The 15,223-nt window shown below is 44.9% G+C and overlaps 1 protein-coding gene across 3 annotated transcripts; it reads right to left on the bottom strand.

Annotated features, from left to right (window-relative positions):
• Positions 1-1,569: 1,569 nt before the first annotated feature.
• Positions 1,570-14,983, bottom strand: KLHL38 (kelch like family member 38). Of its 3 annotated transcripts, XM_025178695.2 has the most exons (5): positions 14,751-14,983; positions 13,126-14,222; positions 12,757-13,029; positions 8,947-9,052; positions 1,570-4,317 (listed from the first exon to the last, which is right to left on the bottom strand). In XM_025178695.2, the coding sequence occupies exons 2-5, from the start codon at positions 14,104-14,106 to the stop codon at positions 4,031-4,033; spliced, it is 1,647 nt and encodes a 548-aa protein (XP_025034480.1). In that variant the 5' UTR covers positions 14,107-14,222; positions 14,751-14,983; the 3' UTR covers positions 1,570-4,030. The 3 variants fall into 3 exon arrangements, with proteins under 3 accessions (XP_025034480.1, XP_006137543.1, XP_006137544.1); XM_006137481.4 differs by having other exon boundaries at positions 12,757-14,222; XM_006137482.4 differs by having other exon boundaries at positions 12,757-13,823; positions 14,751-14,982.
• Positions 14,984-15,223: the final 240 nt, after the last annotated feature.

Below are 15,223 nucleotides of genomic sequence, written 5' to 3'. Positions count from 1 at the left end.
CTGCATTAATAGACCCAAATCACTTAAAAACTAGCCTCAAAGTAGCCCAATATATTTATCAAAACATTTTTATTGACACATTGGCCTATACATCAAATAATAAATGAAGCTTTTGTTAGATTCTAAGTATGGATTTGATTAAAAAAAAAAAGCTACAAGTCCCAGCAGGGGCTTGTCCACCTCAGCAATAAAGCTATGAGATGACAATCAAATTCCAGACCAGCCCCCCCAAACTGGCAGGTGCTGGAGAGGTGTGTGTAGCGGGAGAGCGCATTTGGGGAGTGCTGGAGGGAATATTGGGGGATGCCGGAGGGGAGTGCATATACTGGCCAGGGCATTTGGGGGTGCTAGAAGGATATAACTTTATTGGAGGGGTACTGGAAGGGTGCATGTTTACTGCGGGGGTATTTGGGCCATGCTGAAGGGATGCAGGTGTATTGGGAGGTATGTGTGTGTACTGGGAGGGAAATTTGGGGGTGTTAGAGGAGAGCGTGTGTACTGAGAGGGGCATTTGCGGGGTTCTGGAAGAGTACACGTGTACTGAGAGGGGTATTTGAGGGAGTGCTGGAGGGGAGTGTGTGTATTGGGAGGAGTATCTGGGGGGTGCTGGAGGGGTGCGTGTGCACTGAGAGGTATTTAAGGGAGTGCTAGATGGCTACATGTATACTGGGAGGGGTATCTGGGGGAGCTGGAGGTGTGCAAGTATGTTGGGAGGGGTATTTGGGGAGTGCTGGAGGGGTACAGGTGTACTGGGAGGAGTATTTGGGGAGTGCTGGAGGGGTACAGGTGTACTGGGAGGGGTATTTGGGGGCGATGGAGGGGTACAGGTGTACTGGGAGGGGTATTTGGGGGGTGATGTAGGGGTACGGGTGTACTGCGAGGGGTATTTGGGGGGTGATGGAGGTGGTATTTGGCAACATTGGAGAGATTCTTGGTCCCACACTCAAGGGTGGGGACAATATTAGACTATGTCACGATGGCAGGGCAGGTGGTACATGCCCAGGAGACAGTGCCAGCCCATTAGTCAGCACCTTCTGGTGAGCTTCTCTCTTTCCCCAGAGCAGGGAGCCAGGGCCTGGCCTTGTCACCCCTCCTGGCCATGTTCTGAGGTCCTGAAAGGGGCAGGTGTTCTGGCTGAAAGGCGCTTGGCAGCTCTGCTTAGCTGGCAGGCCAGGCCAGGGCAGATGGGATCCACCAGCTGCAGATGCAGAGGGAGGGACTCATCAAGGCAGTGGAGTGAGCTCTGGAACAAGAAGGGAGGGCTGGGTCTGCCTCTGCCTCGCATGGGACATGTTCGTAGGGGGTTCAAGGGCTACATGTTGCGAATGCCAGTTGGAGTATTTTTGAGCTGTTGTGGGTTGCGGTATTTTGGGAAATTCCACAGCCTGTGACTGCTCAAAAAATACCTCAACTGGCATTCGCAAGTAGCCCAATTCCATGGGAAAACTGTGGACTTGGCAGGCCTCTGGAGCTGAAGGGTGGAGCCTGTATTCATGCCCATTTCCTCTTTTGCAGATATGTTCAGATTCCCAGAAGGAAAGAGCTGACAAAAGCCACATGTAAGCAAAATCACATCACAAGTAGCTTTATAGGGAACAATTCCCTGTTGTAGCATTAAAATAAGACACTTGAAATGTATTCCCCCTTCTGATTCAGCTGCTTTCCATTAGCAAGCCCATCAGTTCCTCATACTTGTCTGCATTCCTGTAAAGACTCTGTTACAGTGAGAACATTATATTTCAGACAGCCTTTCCCTAGACGCTGATCATCAACTGCCATCATGAAAACCTCTCATTGTCTCAACAGGCTGATCTGGGAGTTTAAGCCATCTTCACTATCAGATGGTAATTCTGTCCCTTCAAAAATGTAAGCTCACTAGTAAATCCCCACAAAGTGTCATCAGAACTTGAACTGTTTTAACCAAATGATGGAGTGAAAGTTTGCTCCTTTTGAAAAGTTTTCTTTCCTAACATTGGCTTTCTGCCATCTGTTTCTCAGCAGGGTTGGTTTGCTTTGTTTTTTGTTTTTGCAAGGGGAGGAGAGTAGTGGTTTATTCCTTGTGCCCTGCAAATATATCTTTTCTGGATCCACTGTCCTGCATGTTTTCCCTGTTTTTATAGGTGTTCCCATGGTTAAACAGCTTCTAAGCCAAACTCCTGTCAGACTTTATTGTAATCCCCGGAGAGAAGACTGGAAACTTGCTCTTCTTCTCCCCCAAAGAAGAAACAAATAGAAGACATTTGGGCTTCCTGTGCTCCTCTTTTCATTTCCTTCCTCCCTTTTCCTGTTTCTTGAACCCTAGGCTACACTAGGGAGTTATTTCGAAATAACAAGCCAAGAGTCCATACTACCAAGTCTGTTATTTCAAAATAAGGAGCTGGTTATTTCAAAATAATAACTCCTGCTTTCCATGAGGCATAATGCTTATTTCAAAATAATTATTTCCAAATCGCAGTAATGTGGACGCTCCACTGCTGGTATTTCAAAATAACTACTCCCCAGAGTCATTCAAAGTAATTACTCCCCAGTGCTTCCTGGGGCTCTAAGTCAAGGTTACATGTCCACATTAAGGGAGCCTGCCTTGGACTAATTTTGAGGCTTCTCTGTAGCGCGGACACACTATTTAGAAATAGTTATGTTGGGAGATATTATTTCAAAATCAGTTATTTTGAAATATTTTCCTAGTGTAGACTTGCCCTAAGGGAGATAGAAGAGAAAATTCTTAAAGAGACCTTGATCTACTTTCCTCCAGTCACCAGGACAATGGTCAGCTCTGAGGATTCAAATATCCATCTCACAAACATTTAAAAGGGTTCAGAAACAAGGACAGGGGGAGTTGTTCCTCTGTACTTTGTGATGTACAGTCATTTCTTCCCTACCTTCCTGTATAATCTGTTCATTTTCCAAAGCCCTTCCTACAGCATTAACTGATGGCAGAAAGGTTTTCCCTGATTAGTATTGTAGCAAATCCATGACTATGTAGGACCACTTGGATGCTCAGAACTTCATGGTGAGTCAGGTTGGTGGTGGTGGTGGGGGAATAACTCAGATCCTGCTATTCCTAAAGCCCATGCCACCTGATCTAAAGGAGAGATTTCTCTTAGTATCTGGACTATGACATACAATTGAGTTCTGTTTCTGTCAAGTAGAGGGGAGTGGTGACTGTAAATACATTTGCATCTTTGTTATGACATGTTTCTCCTGAGATTTCAGCATTTCTATGTATCGTCTAAAACACTGTGTACTTTGTGAAATCTTAAGGCTCTTGCCCATATTTCACTCCAATTCCTTGAGTGAAATCTGAGTAAGGACCTCAGAATGGGGCTGTTGGGAAATACAGAATGTACTTACCGCAAATTACACCCCATTTTGCTGCAGTTCATATGCACAGATCTAAGAATTAATGACCTTTTGCACACAGGACCCTGGAGATGACTGCCTCCTTTGCTTGCTTCGCTAGCAGGTGGTTGGGGTGGCGATTAGTACTTTCCATATTCACTGTACTCAGCAATCTGGGCCCTTTGGGCCAGACAGAATTGTCCTTACCCATATGCGGAATATGCAGTTGTGTAGGGCACCCAAACATTTGGGGCACCACTGAGTCTTAATGTCTACTCACCTGCTTCTTCCTATCTCTGTTCTGTGTCCCTGCTTCCTCCAGAAAGGATCTAGTTAACTTAAAAGAGGAAACACCTGACATACCTACTAGCAGAACGTTGAACCCGTGAAAGAGCCATTCGAGTGGTAATGAAGCCATTTAACAGGCATTTGTCAACCCCAGATATATTCTGTCTATTTCTAAATGTACTGTGTTAAGTTTGCAGGACCAGAGTTTAAAATTTATTTTAAAAATATTTCATTAGCATGTTGCTGAAGATTATAAATTCACAGCTCTAAAAAAAATCCTCCTCCTCTGCCACTCCCCTCCAGTGCTGCTGCCACTGGTCATAGGGGCACCAATTTAATAGTATTGCGCAGGGCCTTGTAAATCCTAAGGATGGCCCTGGGGCTAGAGCAACACAAGGTTCCTTTACAAAAGGTTGGAACAGGGGACACACTGAAGAGCAAGGCATCCATGGTCAAAGAGTTTGTGTGGGAGTTTCCCCTTCGAAGTCCATGTGTCCGTCTCAGGATCATAGCAGTCCAATGAATCAGAGTCTTGGATCGTATTGTCTGTAGTGAGGCAGCGCCCTCCAGTAACATACAGCTTGTTTTTGATCACAGCAGCTCCATGATGCATCCGCCTGTCCTTCATGTCCGCACACTTAATAAACTTGTTGGCCTTTGTATCGTAGGCAATTATTCTCCGGGTGTACCCTATACACAAACCAGGGAATGGGAGATATGAATGGTACTTTAAGTCAAAATCCAACAGAAGGGATCATGACATATTTCCTGCTAGTTTTCACAACCCTTGTCAATCTTGTAATGATATGTTATGTTAATTTTGCAGGACTAGGGGACTCCCTACGCACATCTAATGTACCTGGGATGTGCTAGCATGTCAGTTGAGATATATGTCTAGCTATCCAAGCTCTTTTTTTGCCATAGTATCTGAGCACTTGTGAATTCTATAAAACCCTGATATAAAGCTGGAATGTAGGATTAGCTGTACTAGATCAGACTGTAGCTTCTATCAATCACAGTTTGTGCTTCCAGTTTTTCAGCCTATGTTTTTCAAACCCCAGTGTATGTCTGCTAGCCATGAACTTTGGCCCCAGTGCTAGTCTCAGAAATATGCAGACAACTCCCATTGGCATCAGTGGCAGAATAAGGCCATGTGTCCCCGTTCTGAGAGCCATACTGTGCCTATCCATTCACACAGGAGCAGAAACACCATAACTTTTCACTTGTGCACTTCCCACCAATCATTCCCTCAAGGGAGAGATGTTTGCCTTCCCAAAATACGCAGAACAAGCAGTCCAGCTCCCTAATCTGTGGATCTCTTGAGCCTGTCTGGATCTCAGGGGATCTGTGGGAACCCAGGCATGTCTTCTGCCTGAAATGCCCCTTTTCCTCCCCTGTGTCCACATTCCTGGTGATACAATTCCCTTGTTATGGTGGGAGACCCCCTTGCTGGTCAATATTTCTGGAACTCCTTGTCAATATGGTTTACAGAAAGTGGATAGATCAGTTCTGAAAGGGCCAACAGCTTCCCAGTGACTTTGAAACAGAGAGATGAGTTTTCTTTTCTTTTCATGGACAGCTGGCTTTGGAAAGAAAAAATCCTTGGCCTGAACTAGGAAAGAATCTCAGGGTATGTCTACACTACCCCCCTAGTTCGAACTAGGGGGGTAATGTATGCATACCGAACTTGCTAATGAAGCCTGGGATTTGAATTTCCCGGGCTTCATTAGCATAAAGCCGGCGCCGCCATTTTTAAAAGCCGGCTAGTGCGAACCCCGTGCCGCGCGGCTACACGCGGCACGGACTAGATAGTTTGGAACTATCTTCGGATTAGGAAGCCTAATCCGAACTATCTAGTCCATGCCGCGTGGCTACATGCGGCACGGGGTTCGCACTAGCCGGCTTTTAAAAATGGCGGCGCCGGCTTTATGCTAATGAAGCCCGGGAAATTCAAATCCCGGGCTTCATTAGCAAGTTCGGTATGCATACATTACCCCCCTAGTTCGAACTAGCGGAGTAGTGTAGACATACCCTCAGTGACTGCATGAGCAGCATCACATGACAGAGCAGCCAGTTTTATTCTTCTTCCCAGTTTTCTCCGTTTGCTTATCCATTGTGACCACTACTTATAATTCTCTACTGGCATTTGAGCCTCATCATTTCAAGCTTCCTCATGGCTGAGTCAAGGACTGGCCATTGAGTCAGGTATTGTGAAGTCCTAGTTGTAGTCTCTGTTTCATGTGTAAAAGGGATCCTATTAATTTCAGTCAGTGCAAGCCACCAATGTCTGCACATTAAGGAGTAGAATTTGGCTCCAAAAGTGCATGTTCATATAGACTCCTTATTGTTTCTCTCCTGAAGTGATGAAAAGTCCTAAAATCTGCATCAGACAGCTTTATCTAATTGCTTTCCTTGTTGCACAAAATTTAGGGATAGGGCATAACCAGCAGCTCAGATATGGGCCCACTGGAATTTTGAGGTGTAGGGAATGTATTCTGATGCAAATCCCTAGAGCTGAGCACACCTATAGCTGCAAGAATTCTGTTTTCCAGTTCCAGCTTGGGGTGGCCCAGATTTTCTGAGGGTAGCTCATCTCACAAGTTTCCAGATATCCGGAGCTGGTCTTGTGAGCTTTAGGCCCTATCAGATCAGAATCTGATGCCTAACCCTAATTCTATCTCAAAGTCTGATCAAGATCTCACTAAGTATTCACTGCAAATAGAAGTTAAAAGTGGTAGGCAAGGGAGAAAATGAAGGCTTCAAACTAAAAAGGGAGCTTGTCTATGTGGTGCACTAGTTTATGCTAGAGAGGTATAAATTCTAGTGTGCCCTTGTTTGTTGCACACTACCTGGCCCACATGGCCCCCATTGGCACATATTAAAAGTCCTCTAGTGCCTGTTAATAAAATACCACTTCAAACAGCACTACACTAATATGCAGTAGGAGACTTTTAGTATATGCTAGCAAGGTCCATGCAGGCCAATTAGTGCACAACACACTAGTGTGCACTAAAATGTTCATCCCAATAGTGAGGTTTAAAATGCCATGTAGACAAGCCCCAAGACTCCTAGTGTTCAGCCACCATGTTCTCTTTTTGTTCATTCTGAGCTTTTTGCAAGGAAACCTTGAAATGTGGTGAATGCTGGGTTGTTATTTTAAAATGCATTATTTTGTTTTATAATTTCAATTATTGCAAAACCAGCATAATTAGGCAATGGTTTGGCATAATTGCTGGTAATTGACAACTTATCTGCAGGAAATCTGCCTGCTTTAAAGGAGAATGTTTAATGTTAGCTTGGATTTTTGAAGGTTTGTTTAATGATTTTTAAACACAGTTTAAGCCTTAATCTCATTAGCAGAGTGCTTGGGTCAACATAAGCGCAACAGATAAACACATTTTCAGGGAAGAGATGAAAATCCTTTTCACCTGTTTCTTCACAGTAGTCTGTTGTGAGAATGCTTTGCTTCCCCAGCTATGCTTGGGGCCTATTCCTGAAAAGTTTACTTAGGCCCTGGAGTCTTTCTCTTCTTTGAGTAGCAGCTTTCTCTGCGAACAGTCCCGATGGTTTCCAGGAAGGGAAGGATACTCTAGTGCAGCATTTTTCAAACTTGGGTTGGGGAGCCGCCAGGGTAAGCCGCTGGTGGTCCCTCACTGCTTTGTTTACTAAACATATTCATAGCCATGGAGCCTCACAGCTCCCATTGACTATGGTTTGCCATTTCCAGCCAATGGGAGCTGCAAGGCTCCATGGCTATGGATACATTAAGTAAACAAAGCGGTGTGGCCTGCCAATGGCTTATACTGGTGGCCCCACAACCCAAGTTAGAAAAATGCTGCTCTAGTGGTTAGGGTGTCAGTGTGGGACTTGGGAGTCCTTGGTTTAAATCTCTGCTCTATGCTTGGCTTCCTGTTTGATCTTGGGCAAGTCAGAGAGGCCATGCTTACCCTAACACTTCTGCAGGCGTAGCTATTCATAGATTGCAAGTTCCGAAAGTACTAGGGCGATCATTTGCCCTGAGTGTATAACACTGGCCATAGAACTTCCCCAAAATAATTCCTGGAACAGACTTTTTAAAAAATTGTCAGAGATGGAGAATCCATCCTTGGTAAATTGTTCCAATGGTTAATTACTATCACTGTTAAAATAGAGCACCTTATTCTGAGTCTGAATTGGTCAAGCTTCAACTTTCATTCATTGGATTGGGTTACATCTTTTCTGCCAAATTGAAGAGCCCATTATCAAATATTTGTTCCCCTGGCAGATACTTATAATGTGCCATAAAATCACCCCTCAGTCTTCTCTGTGAGTGGTTAGCGACTGGTATAGCTGAGCTGACAGAAGCTCCTAGAAGAGATGCGGTTATACTGGCAAAACTACGTTTTGATAGATATAGTTTTTTTTCACTCCTGGTGGGAGGTTTTACTCTGCTGGTACAGGCTGCAACTTTGCCATAGCGGGAGAAGCTAGTATACTGGTATTCCTCTGCTGGTAAAGTCGTTGCATACAGGAGATATTCTGGCATGTTAATCTGATGCAACTAATGCGTGAATGTAAAGTGGTTTAGTTAAACATCATTAAAACCCTGCATGAACATCCTCATTCAGAATTAGAGACCTTAATTTGTCTTAGTTTACAGTGAATTAAGCTAAACTGAATTGAGGCCACTTTAATTCTGAATGAGGATGTTCATGCAGGTGTTTAATGGTGTTGCACATGGGAAGTAGGGCATGCTGGTTGTCCCCCTTCATCCCATGTGAGCTGCAAAGGTAAGTGACAATGTTGCCTCATTTCACTATCCCTTCAAATGAAGGAAATTGCCTCAGCAAGTTGGTTACCTTACAATGTACTAAAGATGTAAAGAATCCATTGTAAGTATATCAAATTCCATCAGAGCTAATCTTATGCAGCTGACATAGAATCATAGAATCATAGGACTGGAAGGGACCTCGAGAGGTCATCGAGTCCAGCCCCCCGCCCTCAAGGCAGGACCAAACTCCGTCTACACCATCCCTGACAGATGTCTATCTAACCTGTTCTTAAATATCTCCAGCAAGGGAGATTCCACCAACTCCCTTGGCAATTTATTCCAATATTTGACCACCCTGACAGTTAGGAATTTTTTCCTAATGTCCAATCTAAACCTCCCCTGCTGCACTTTAAGCCCATTACTCCTTGTCTTGTCCTCAGAAACCAAGAGGAACAAAGTTTCTCCTTCCTCCTTGTGACACCCTTTTAGATATTTGAAAACCGCTCTCATGTCCCCTCTTAATCTTCTTTTTTCCAAACTAAACATGAATGACCTAGTATAACTGTTACCTCCAACAATGATAATCCGGTCTCCAATCACCACTGCTGGCGCACAAACATTTTTCACCATTCTGGTCTCCATTCTAAACCACATGTTCCTGGATACGTGGTAAACCTGGCAAGTACACAAAGATACACACACTATAAAGAACACAGCATTTCAGCAGACAGTCACACTTACAGAAATGGCAACTGTTTGTTTGTTGATTCATTAACATTCATGTCGGGAGTTGAATTGCTGAAAAATGGAGAAAATGTTCCCCAAAATTAAGTGCTAATCTGTTTCCTCTGAAAAAAATTCAGTTCTAATTTTACATAGCTCTCCAGTTACCCAACCGTTGTCTTCACATTGCTGAGTGGTGTGGGCCAGGCTAGCACAGAGAATTGATAATGGAATGGAACCTTGACCTGTTGGGAGTGGAGGTATATTTAGGACTGACAGAAATCTGTTGTGGATTTTAAGGGTTTGTTCTGATAACACATAAGAACATAAGCATAAGTAGAACTGTGTATGTGTCAGAAACTGCGGCGTAATTATGTTTGTAAAAGTAAGGAAAACTAAAGTAACTAAAACCCTAAAACAAACTGGTTTGAACTAACACTATACTAATGGGGGAAGAGAGTTAACATGCAAATGAGAAACTAATTCATACATATAAGCAAATATAACAAAAAGTTATAAATACATTTTATAACAACGGGAAGTTGAAGATGTATCGTCCAGTTTTGGAGGCGACTGTGATGAGATCATTCTGATAAGCTTCCCACTTGTGAGTAATTAATCACTATTCACTCAGTTTTGCCTTAATACTTATTAGACCCATCTGCTCAGTAAGTGACCTTTCATCCAACATGACCTGTTCATCTCTGTCACCAGTTAAATGTGGCTCCATTTGTTAGTGACTGAGAGCTGTTGCTGGACACTGTTCTGTTCAGAGGCCTACATTTGGAGTGTCAAACATGTCAACCACATCTTCTAAGTCAGGGGTGGGAAATCTAAGGCCTGGGGGTCAGATCCAGCTCCCAGCTTGCCTGGATACAGCCCCAAGGCTTGGGACTCCCCCCAGAACTGGGGAGCTCACACTGGTGCTCCAGCTCCATGCCCCCACCCCTGGCAGCTCCTTCCGCTGGGCTGGAGCATCAGCGCTGGCTCCCTGCTGTGGGGGAAAGAGCTTTGAGCTTCGCGGGCTGGGGTCAGGCGAGCCAGATCCAATCCATGGACTTTGCCTGCTGGAGGTGGAAAGCGGCTTCATACACTGTCGCTCCTCCTTCCCTTGACTGGCACAGTAAAGTACTGCCTGGAGGTCCATCCCTCTCCCCCGCTGAAAGTCTACTAGTCTGGGCCTTTTTGGCTCTGCTGTGCAAGGTGAAAGCAGGGAGTGCCTTTCTGATTCTCAGGAGCCATGTCAGTGAGGTGGTTTGGGGTTTTTTTTTGGTTTTTGTTTCTCACTTTTATGCGGTCCCCCCAGCTGATTTTTCTATGGGTCAGCGACCTCCAACCCAAAACAGCTCACCACCCCTGTTCTAAGTGATTCTCTCCACCTAACTTCCACTGATAATTGAATTACATCCCTGTGATAAATATAGAGCTGATTACGTGATGCTGCCATTTTGATCAACAGGGACTGAACCAGGGACCTCCCGTGTGAAACAACCTGGATCAGCAGCTAAGCACTGTAGCACACACTCTGCCTGATCCACAGCAGATGTAAGAGGAGCACATAGGATGGCAATCTTTACCATCTTGGCTGACATTATGAGTTGAACCAGGGACCTGCAGAATTAAAAGCATAAGTCTTCACAGCTTGAGGTAAACAACTAGGCTGTCTTTGGGTACGTCTACACTGCAGCATTATTTTGGAATAACATTCATTATTCTGAAATAACTATGTGAGTGTCTACACAGCTAGCCCATTATTTCAAAATAATTTTGAAATAACGGGTGACTTATTTTGGCATTTGTAAACCTCATCCCATGAGGAATTACGTCTCTTCCAAAATAGCTATTTCGGAATAGCAGTAGTGTGGATGCTCCACTGCTGCTATTTTGAAATTGCTTCCCCCCAGCCATTCAGAGTAATTACTCCCCAGTGCTTCCTGGGGCTCTAAACTGAGGTAGCACATCCACATTAGGGGAGCCTGCCTTAGACTAATTTCCAGGCTTCCCTGTAGTGTAGATGCGCTGTTTCAAAATAAGCTATTTCTGAGTGTTTCTTCCGGAATAGCTCATTCTGAAATAATTGTGCAGCGTCGATGTAGCCTATGAGTCCTGTAACAGACTCATATCCTCTGTGGACTGGGCACACTGGGAGACACAAAAACCACACTGACCAATCGGTTTCACTTGCCTGGAAAAGCAATATTAAAGCATGACTGACACGTTAAATGCTGAAGTATTGAATGTATTTTGCCTTCTTTTAAAACAGTTTTACAGCTGGCAGCCAGGTGGAGAGCCGTCTGGAACCCTGCAGCCCCCCAGCAGGGATCACTGAGAATGCATGGGCCATTGGGAACCACTGGCTTGTACGGGATGAAATGGCTGTTCCAGTCCTGGTGCTAGTGAATAGGAATCCATATCGCAGTACAGGCAGTCCCTGAGTTACGCGTTCTCCGGGGCGAGAAAAGCTGCTCCCCGTCTCCCTGGTCTGCTGGTCAGACCAGGGAGATGCGGAGCAAAGCCGCGGAGGACGCCCGCAGCGGGACAGCTCAGGCGCGCCGTGGCTGTCCCGCTGCGGGCGTCCTCCGAGGCTTTGCTCCCCGTCTCCCTGGTCTGCTGGGGGGGAGGAGGCGCAGCTAGTGCCCCCTCCCCCCAAGCAGACCAGGCTTTTCTGCCCACGACATCTGGGGTAGAGCAGCTGGGGCGCTGCTGGGTTGGTCCCGCAGCGCCGCTCCTTGGCGCTACTGGACCAACCCGGTAGCACCCCAGCTGCTCTGCCCCAGGCGTCCTGATTCAGCCGCTGCTGAAACTGACCAGCGGCTGACTACAGTAAGCCCGAGGCAGAGTTGCTCTGCCCCCGGCTTCCTGGAATCAGCTGCTGATCAGTTTCAGCAGCAGCTGACTTGGGGATGCCTGGGGTTCTTAAGTTGAATCTGTATGTAAGTCAGAACTGGCATCCAGATTCAGCCGCTGTTGAAACTGATCAGTTTCAGCAGCGGCTGAATCTGGATGCCAGTTCCGACTTACATACAGATTCAACTTAAGAACAAACCTACAGTCCCTATCTTGTACGTAACCCGGGGACTGCCTGTAATTGCCATCACAATTTGGTGTCTCTGCTGATACTGTCTGAGGATGAAGGACTGAGACCCTCAGTCAAGCAGACACTTAATCACCCACCTAATAGTGAGCATTGACTTCACCAGGAATACTCACATATACAATTAGCCATGTGGTTAAGTTCTTAGAGGTAGGGCCTGAGTAGGCATAACTTTGTAAGACTTTCAATATGACACCTTTCACATGCACCAAAATCATAGAGACTCTACCCTGAGATCTTGTACTCAGTTTTACTCAATGAGGAAAATCTCATTGAAATCAATGGGAGTCTGCCTGAGAAAGGACTGAGTAAAACCTCAGAAGGGCCTCAGGCTTTGGGCCTTAATAATAAAGGCTACTTGTGGAAATATAAAAACATTTAAACATAATTTTCTACATACTGGAGCATTTCCAACTTAGGCACGTGTTTCTTGCCTTCTACCGCATGAGACTCAATGCAAATTCAGTTCTATCTTGGGCTTTGATTTCACCCACTAGGTTTGGTATCAATCACTGAACACCCTAGACGAAATGCACGTATATTGACCAGGAGCAACAGTTACCTGTATTAGACGGACAGGGTTCTGCATAATATCTTCCCCTCCAAAGAGATAAATTCTTTGGTCTTTAGCTGCAACAGCAGGATGAAGTACAGCCACGGGCATGCTTGCCATATTCTCCCAGATGTTATAAATGCTATCGTATCTCTCCATGGAATTCAGTATTTCCTGGTTCTCTCCAATTCCTCCAATTGAGAAAATGTAGTTCTTATAGGCTATGCTTCTGTGGGAATAACGTGGAACCAGCATGGGTTCAACTAACCTCCATTGATTTAGCTTGAGGGAGAAAATATAAACATGATCACTGACTGGACTTTTCTCATTGCTAACGGGCATCCCTCCTAATACATAGATATTGCTATGCAGGCTCACTGTGGAAGCTTTGTAAAGGCGCACAGGATGCTTGGCGAGGCTCAGCCACTGGTTGGTTTTCTCATCATACAGCAGGACGTCCCTGGTTGTCGTCTGGTTGTCCTTCCTGCCACCAATGATTATGAGAAACTCTTGGTATGAATATCGGCGAGGAACGTGCCACATGGGTTTGATGTCAGGAGTGCTGGTGCTATACAATGAGAACATCTGTCTCCGGGCTGATTCCAGGATGCTTCTACAAGCGGGTGAAGACTGAATGAGGGAGTCATTGGCGATGAAGTGGAAAAGGAAGGTTGGGTGGACATACTGGAGCCGGACCTTCTTGAACAAATCTTGGATGTAGCCCTGTCGTGTTTGGAGGTCATGCCGGATCCAGACCATCAGTGTCTCAAACACTTGTTCCTCCTCAGCACAGAGCTCATCATCCCCCAGGTAATCAATAAGTTCCAGGGCACAAAGCTCCTTCAGGTCTTCAGAAGATGCTACTGCAGGAAAGCACTTCAGAGCCATCTCCTTGGCTTTCTTATTGAGATTCTGGCAGTTCAAGATTTCAGAGAACCTTATCATGCTCAGGCAATTATCAGGAGTCAGCTGTCCCTGGAGGTACAAGGAGCAGGCCTGAAACAATTTTATGTATTGTAACATAGAAGTGGCCTCCATGAGGTACAAGACGTTCTCGGGTGTTATAAGAATCTCTCCTGTGTAAACATAAAGGACAATCTGATACAAAATATTGAAGTCAATGCCTTTCAAGTCGACTTTTGCTTGGCAACTCTCTTTAAAGTTGTTACAGAACATTGCCTTGAAGTAAGGACTGCTTGCAGCCAGCACATTCCTGTGGCAAGGGATTTCAAACTCACTAGTGCAGAGAGTAACATCAGTCAACATCCCCTTTTGCCTTAAAATGTTGAGCTGCCTCAGCAGTTCAGAGGAGAAGTCCTGGTCTGTGAAGAGAAAGTCCTTTGCAGATTCTTCCTCCATAGCGAAACGTGGGAGAGAAGAATATTGGGCTTGGCAGAGAAAACAAATTCTTAGCAGCTTTTATTTCAATGCCCTGTCCCAAAGTGGCCAGGGAACAGATCTTTGATGGTTACTCTCTGTTTGTGCATAGAAATAGGAACACTGGTTGAGTGGAGTGGGAAGGCAGTACACAAACCAAGTGGTCACTCAGCATCTGTTTGTTTTTTAAAGGTATCAGATGTGAGGTCTGACTCTTTTATTAGCACGACACAAAACATAAGCACTACAGTTCTGTTGCTGACTTGGATTTAATGTGAAAAGCCCTAAGCAAATTGTATGTTCATTTTAAACATGTCTAATAAATGTACTTAGCCTGTTCTTTGCTAGTTTAAAAGTATTCACAACGGAGTAACTTATGACTCCTTCCCTTAAAGTTAGTCATTCCCAAAGAATGTAAATCTGGCAGAGCTAAACTCTGCAGTAGGACAAACTTCAGAGACTTGGAATCTGCATTAAAATGGCTATTAACTCTGCTTAGCTGTTGTTTTATATTAATTAGACATACAACTAAACAATGTGCCAGGCAGAATGATAATATGGCTATCTATCTTCATGGCTATCTGACTGCTCAATATGCAGTGAAATTACAGCTTAGAAATGTTTACCTTATGTTGTCCTTGACTGCACTTCACTCACTTTGTGCCGTTTATTCTTTGCTGAGATTTTCCATAGCTAGTACATGAATAAAAACTATATACCCCCAAGACGTTCCTTTCTGTTGGTAAGTGATTCATAGAGGGCCTTTTCTGAATTTGTTTATTCTGAAGGCACTTTCCCTGCTTTCAGGAGCTTTGTGAAAGAACCACCAGGCAATGAGGCATTGTGTACATTCCAGGGCTAAGAATAGTCACATATGGACTTCTCACTGTTATCACATGTGACTTTCCCCATGCCTTTTGCAAAGAGCTAGACATTACTGAGCATGCCCAAGGGGTGTTTTTTTGGCATGTGTTTACATATAACAAATAGACTCTGAAACCAAGGTACACTTATAAAAGTCCTGGCTGTCCATTTCGAAACAGCCGGAAGGCCCTGTCCTGAAGTGCCTGGGAATTCTAGAAGCCTGTAAACAGTCTTA

This window comes from Pelodiscus sinensis, chromosome 2 (assembly GCF_049634645.1).
Source record: "Pelodiscus sinensis isolate JC-2024 chromosome 2, ASM4963464v1, whole genome shotgun sequence".
Taxonomy (NCBI): Eukaryota; Metazoa; Chordata; order Testudines; family Trionychidae; genus Pelodiscus; species Pelodiscus sinensis.
This window is presented reverse-complemented; position numbering and strand designations above follow the sequence as displayed.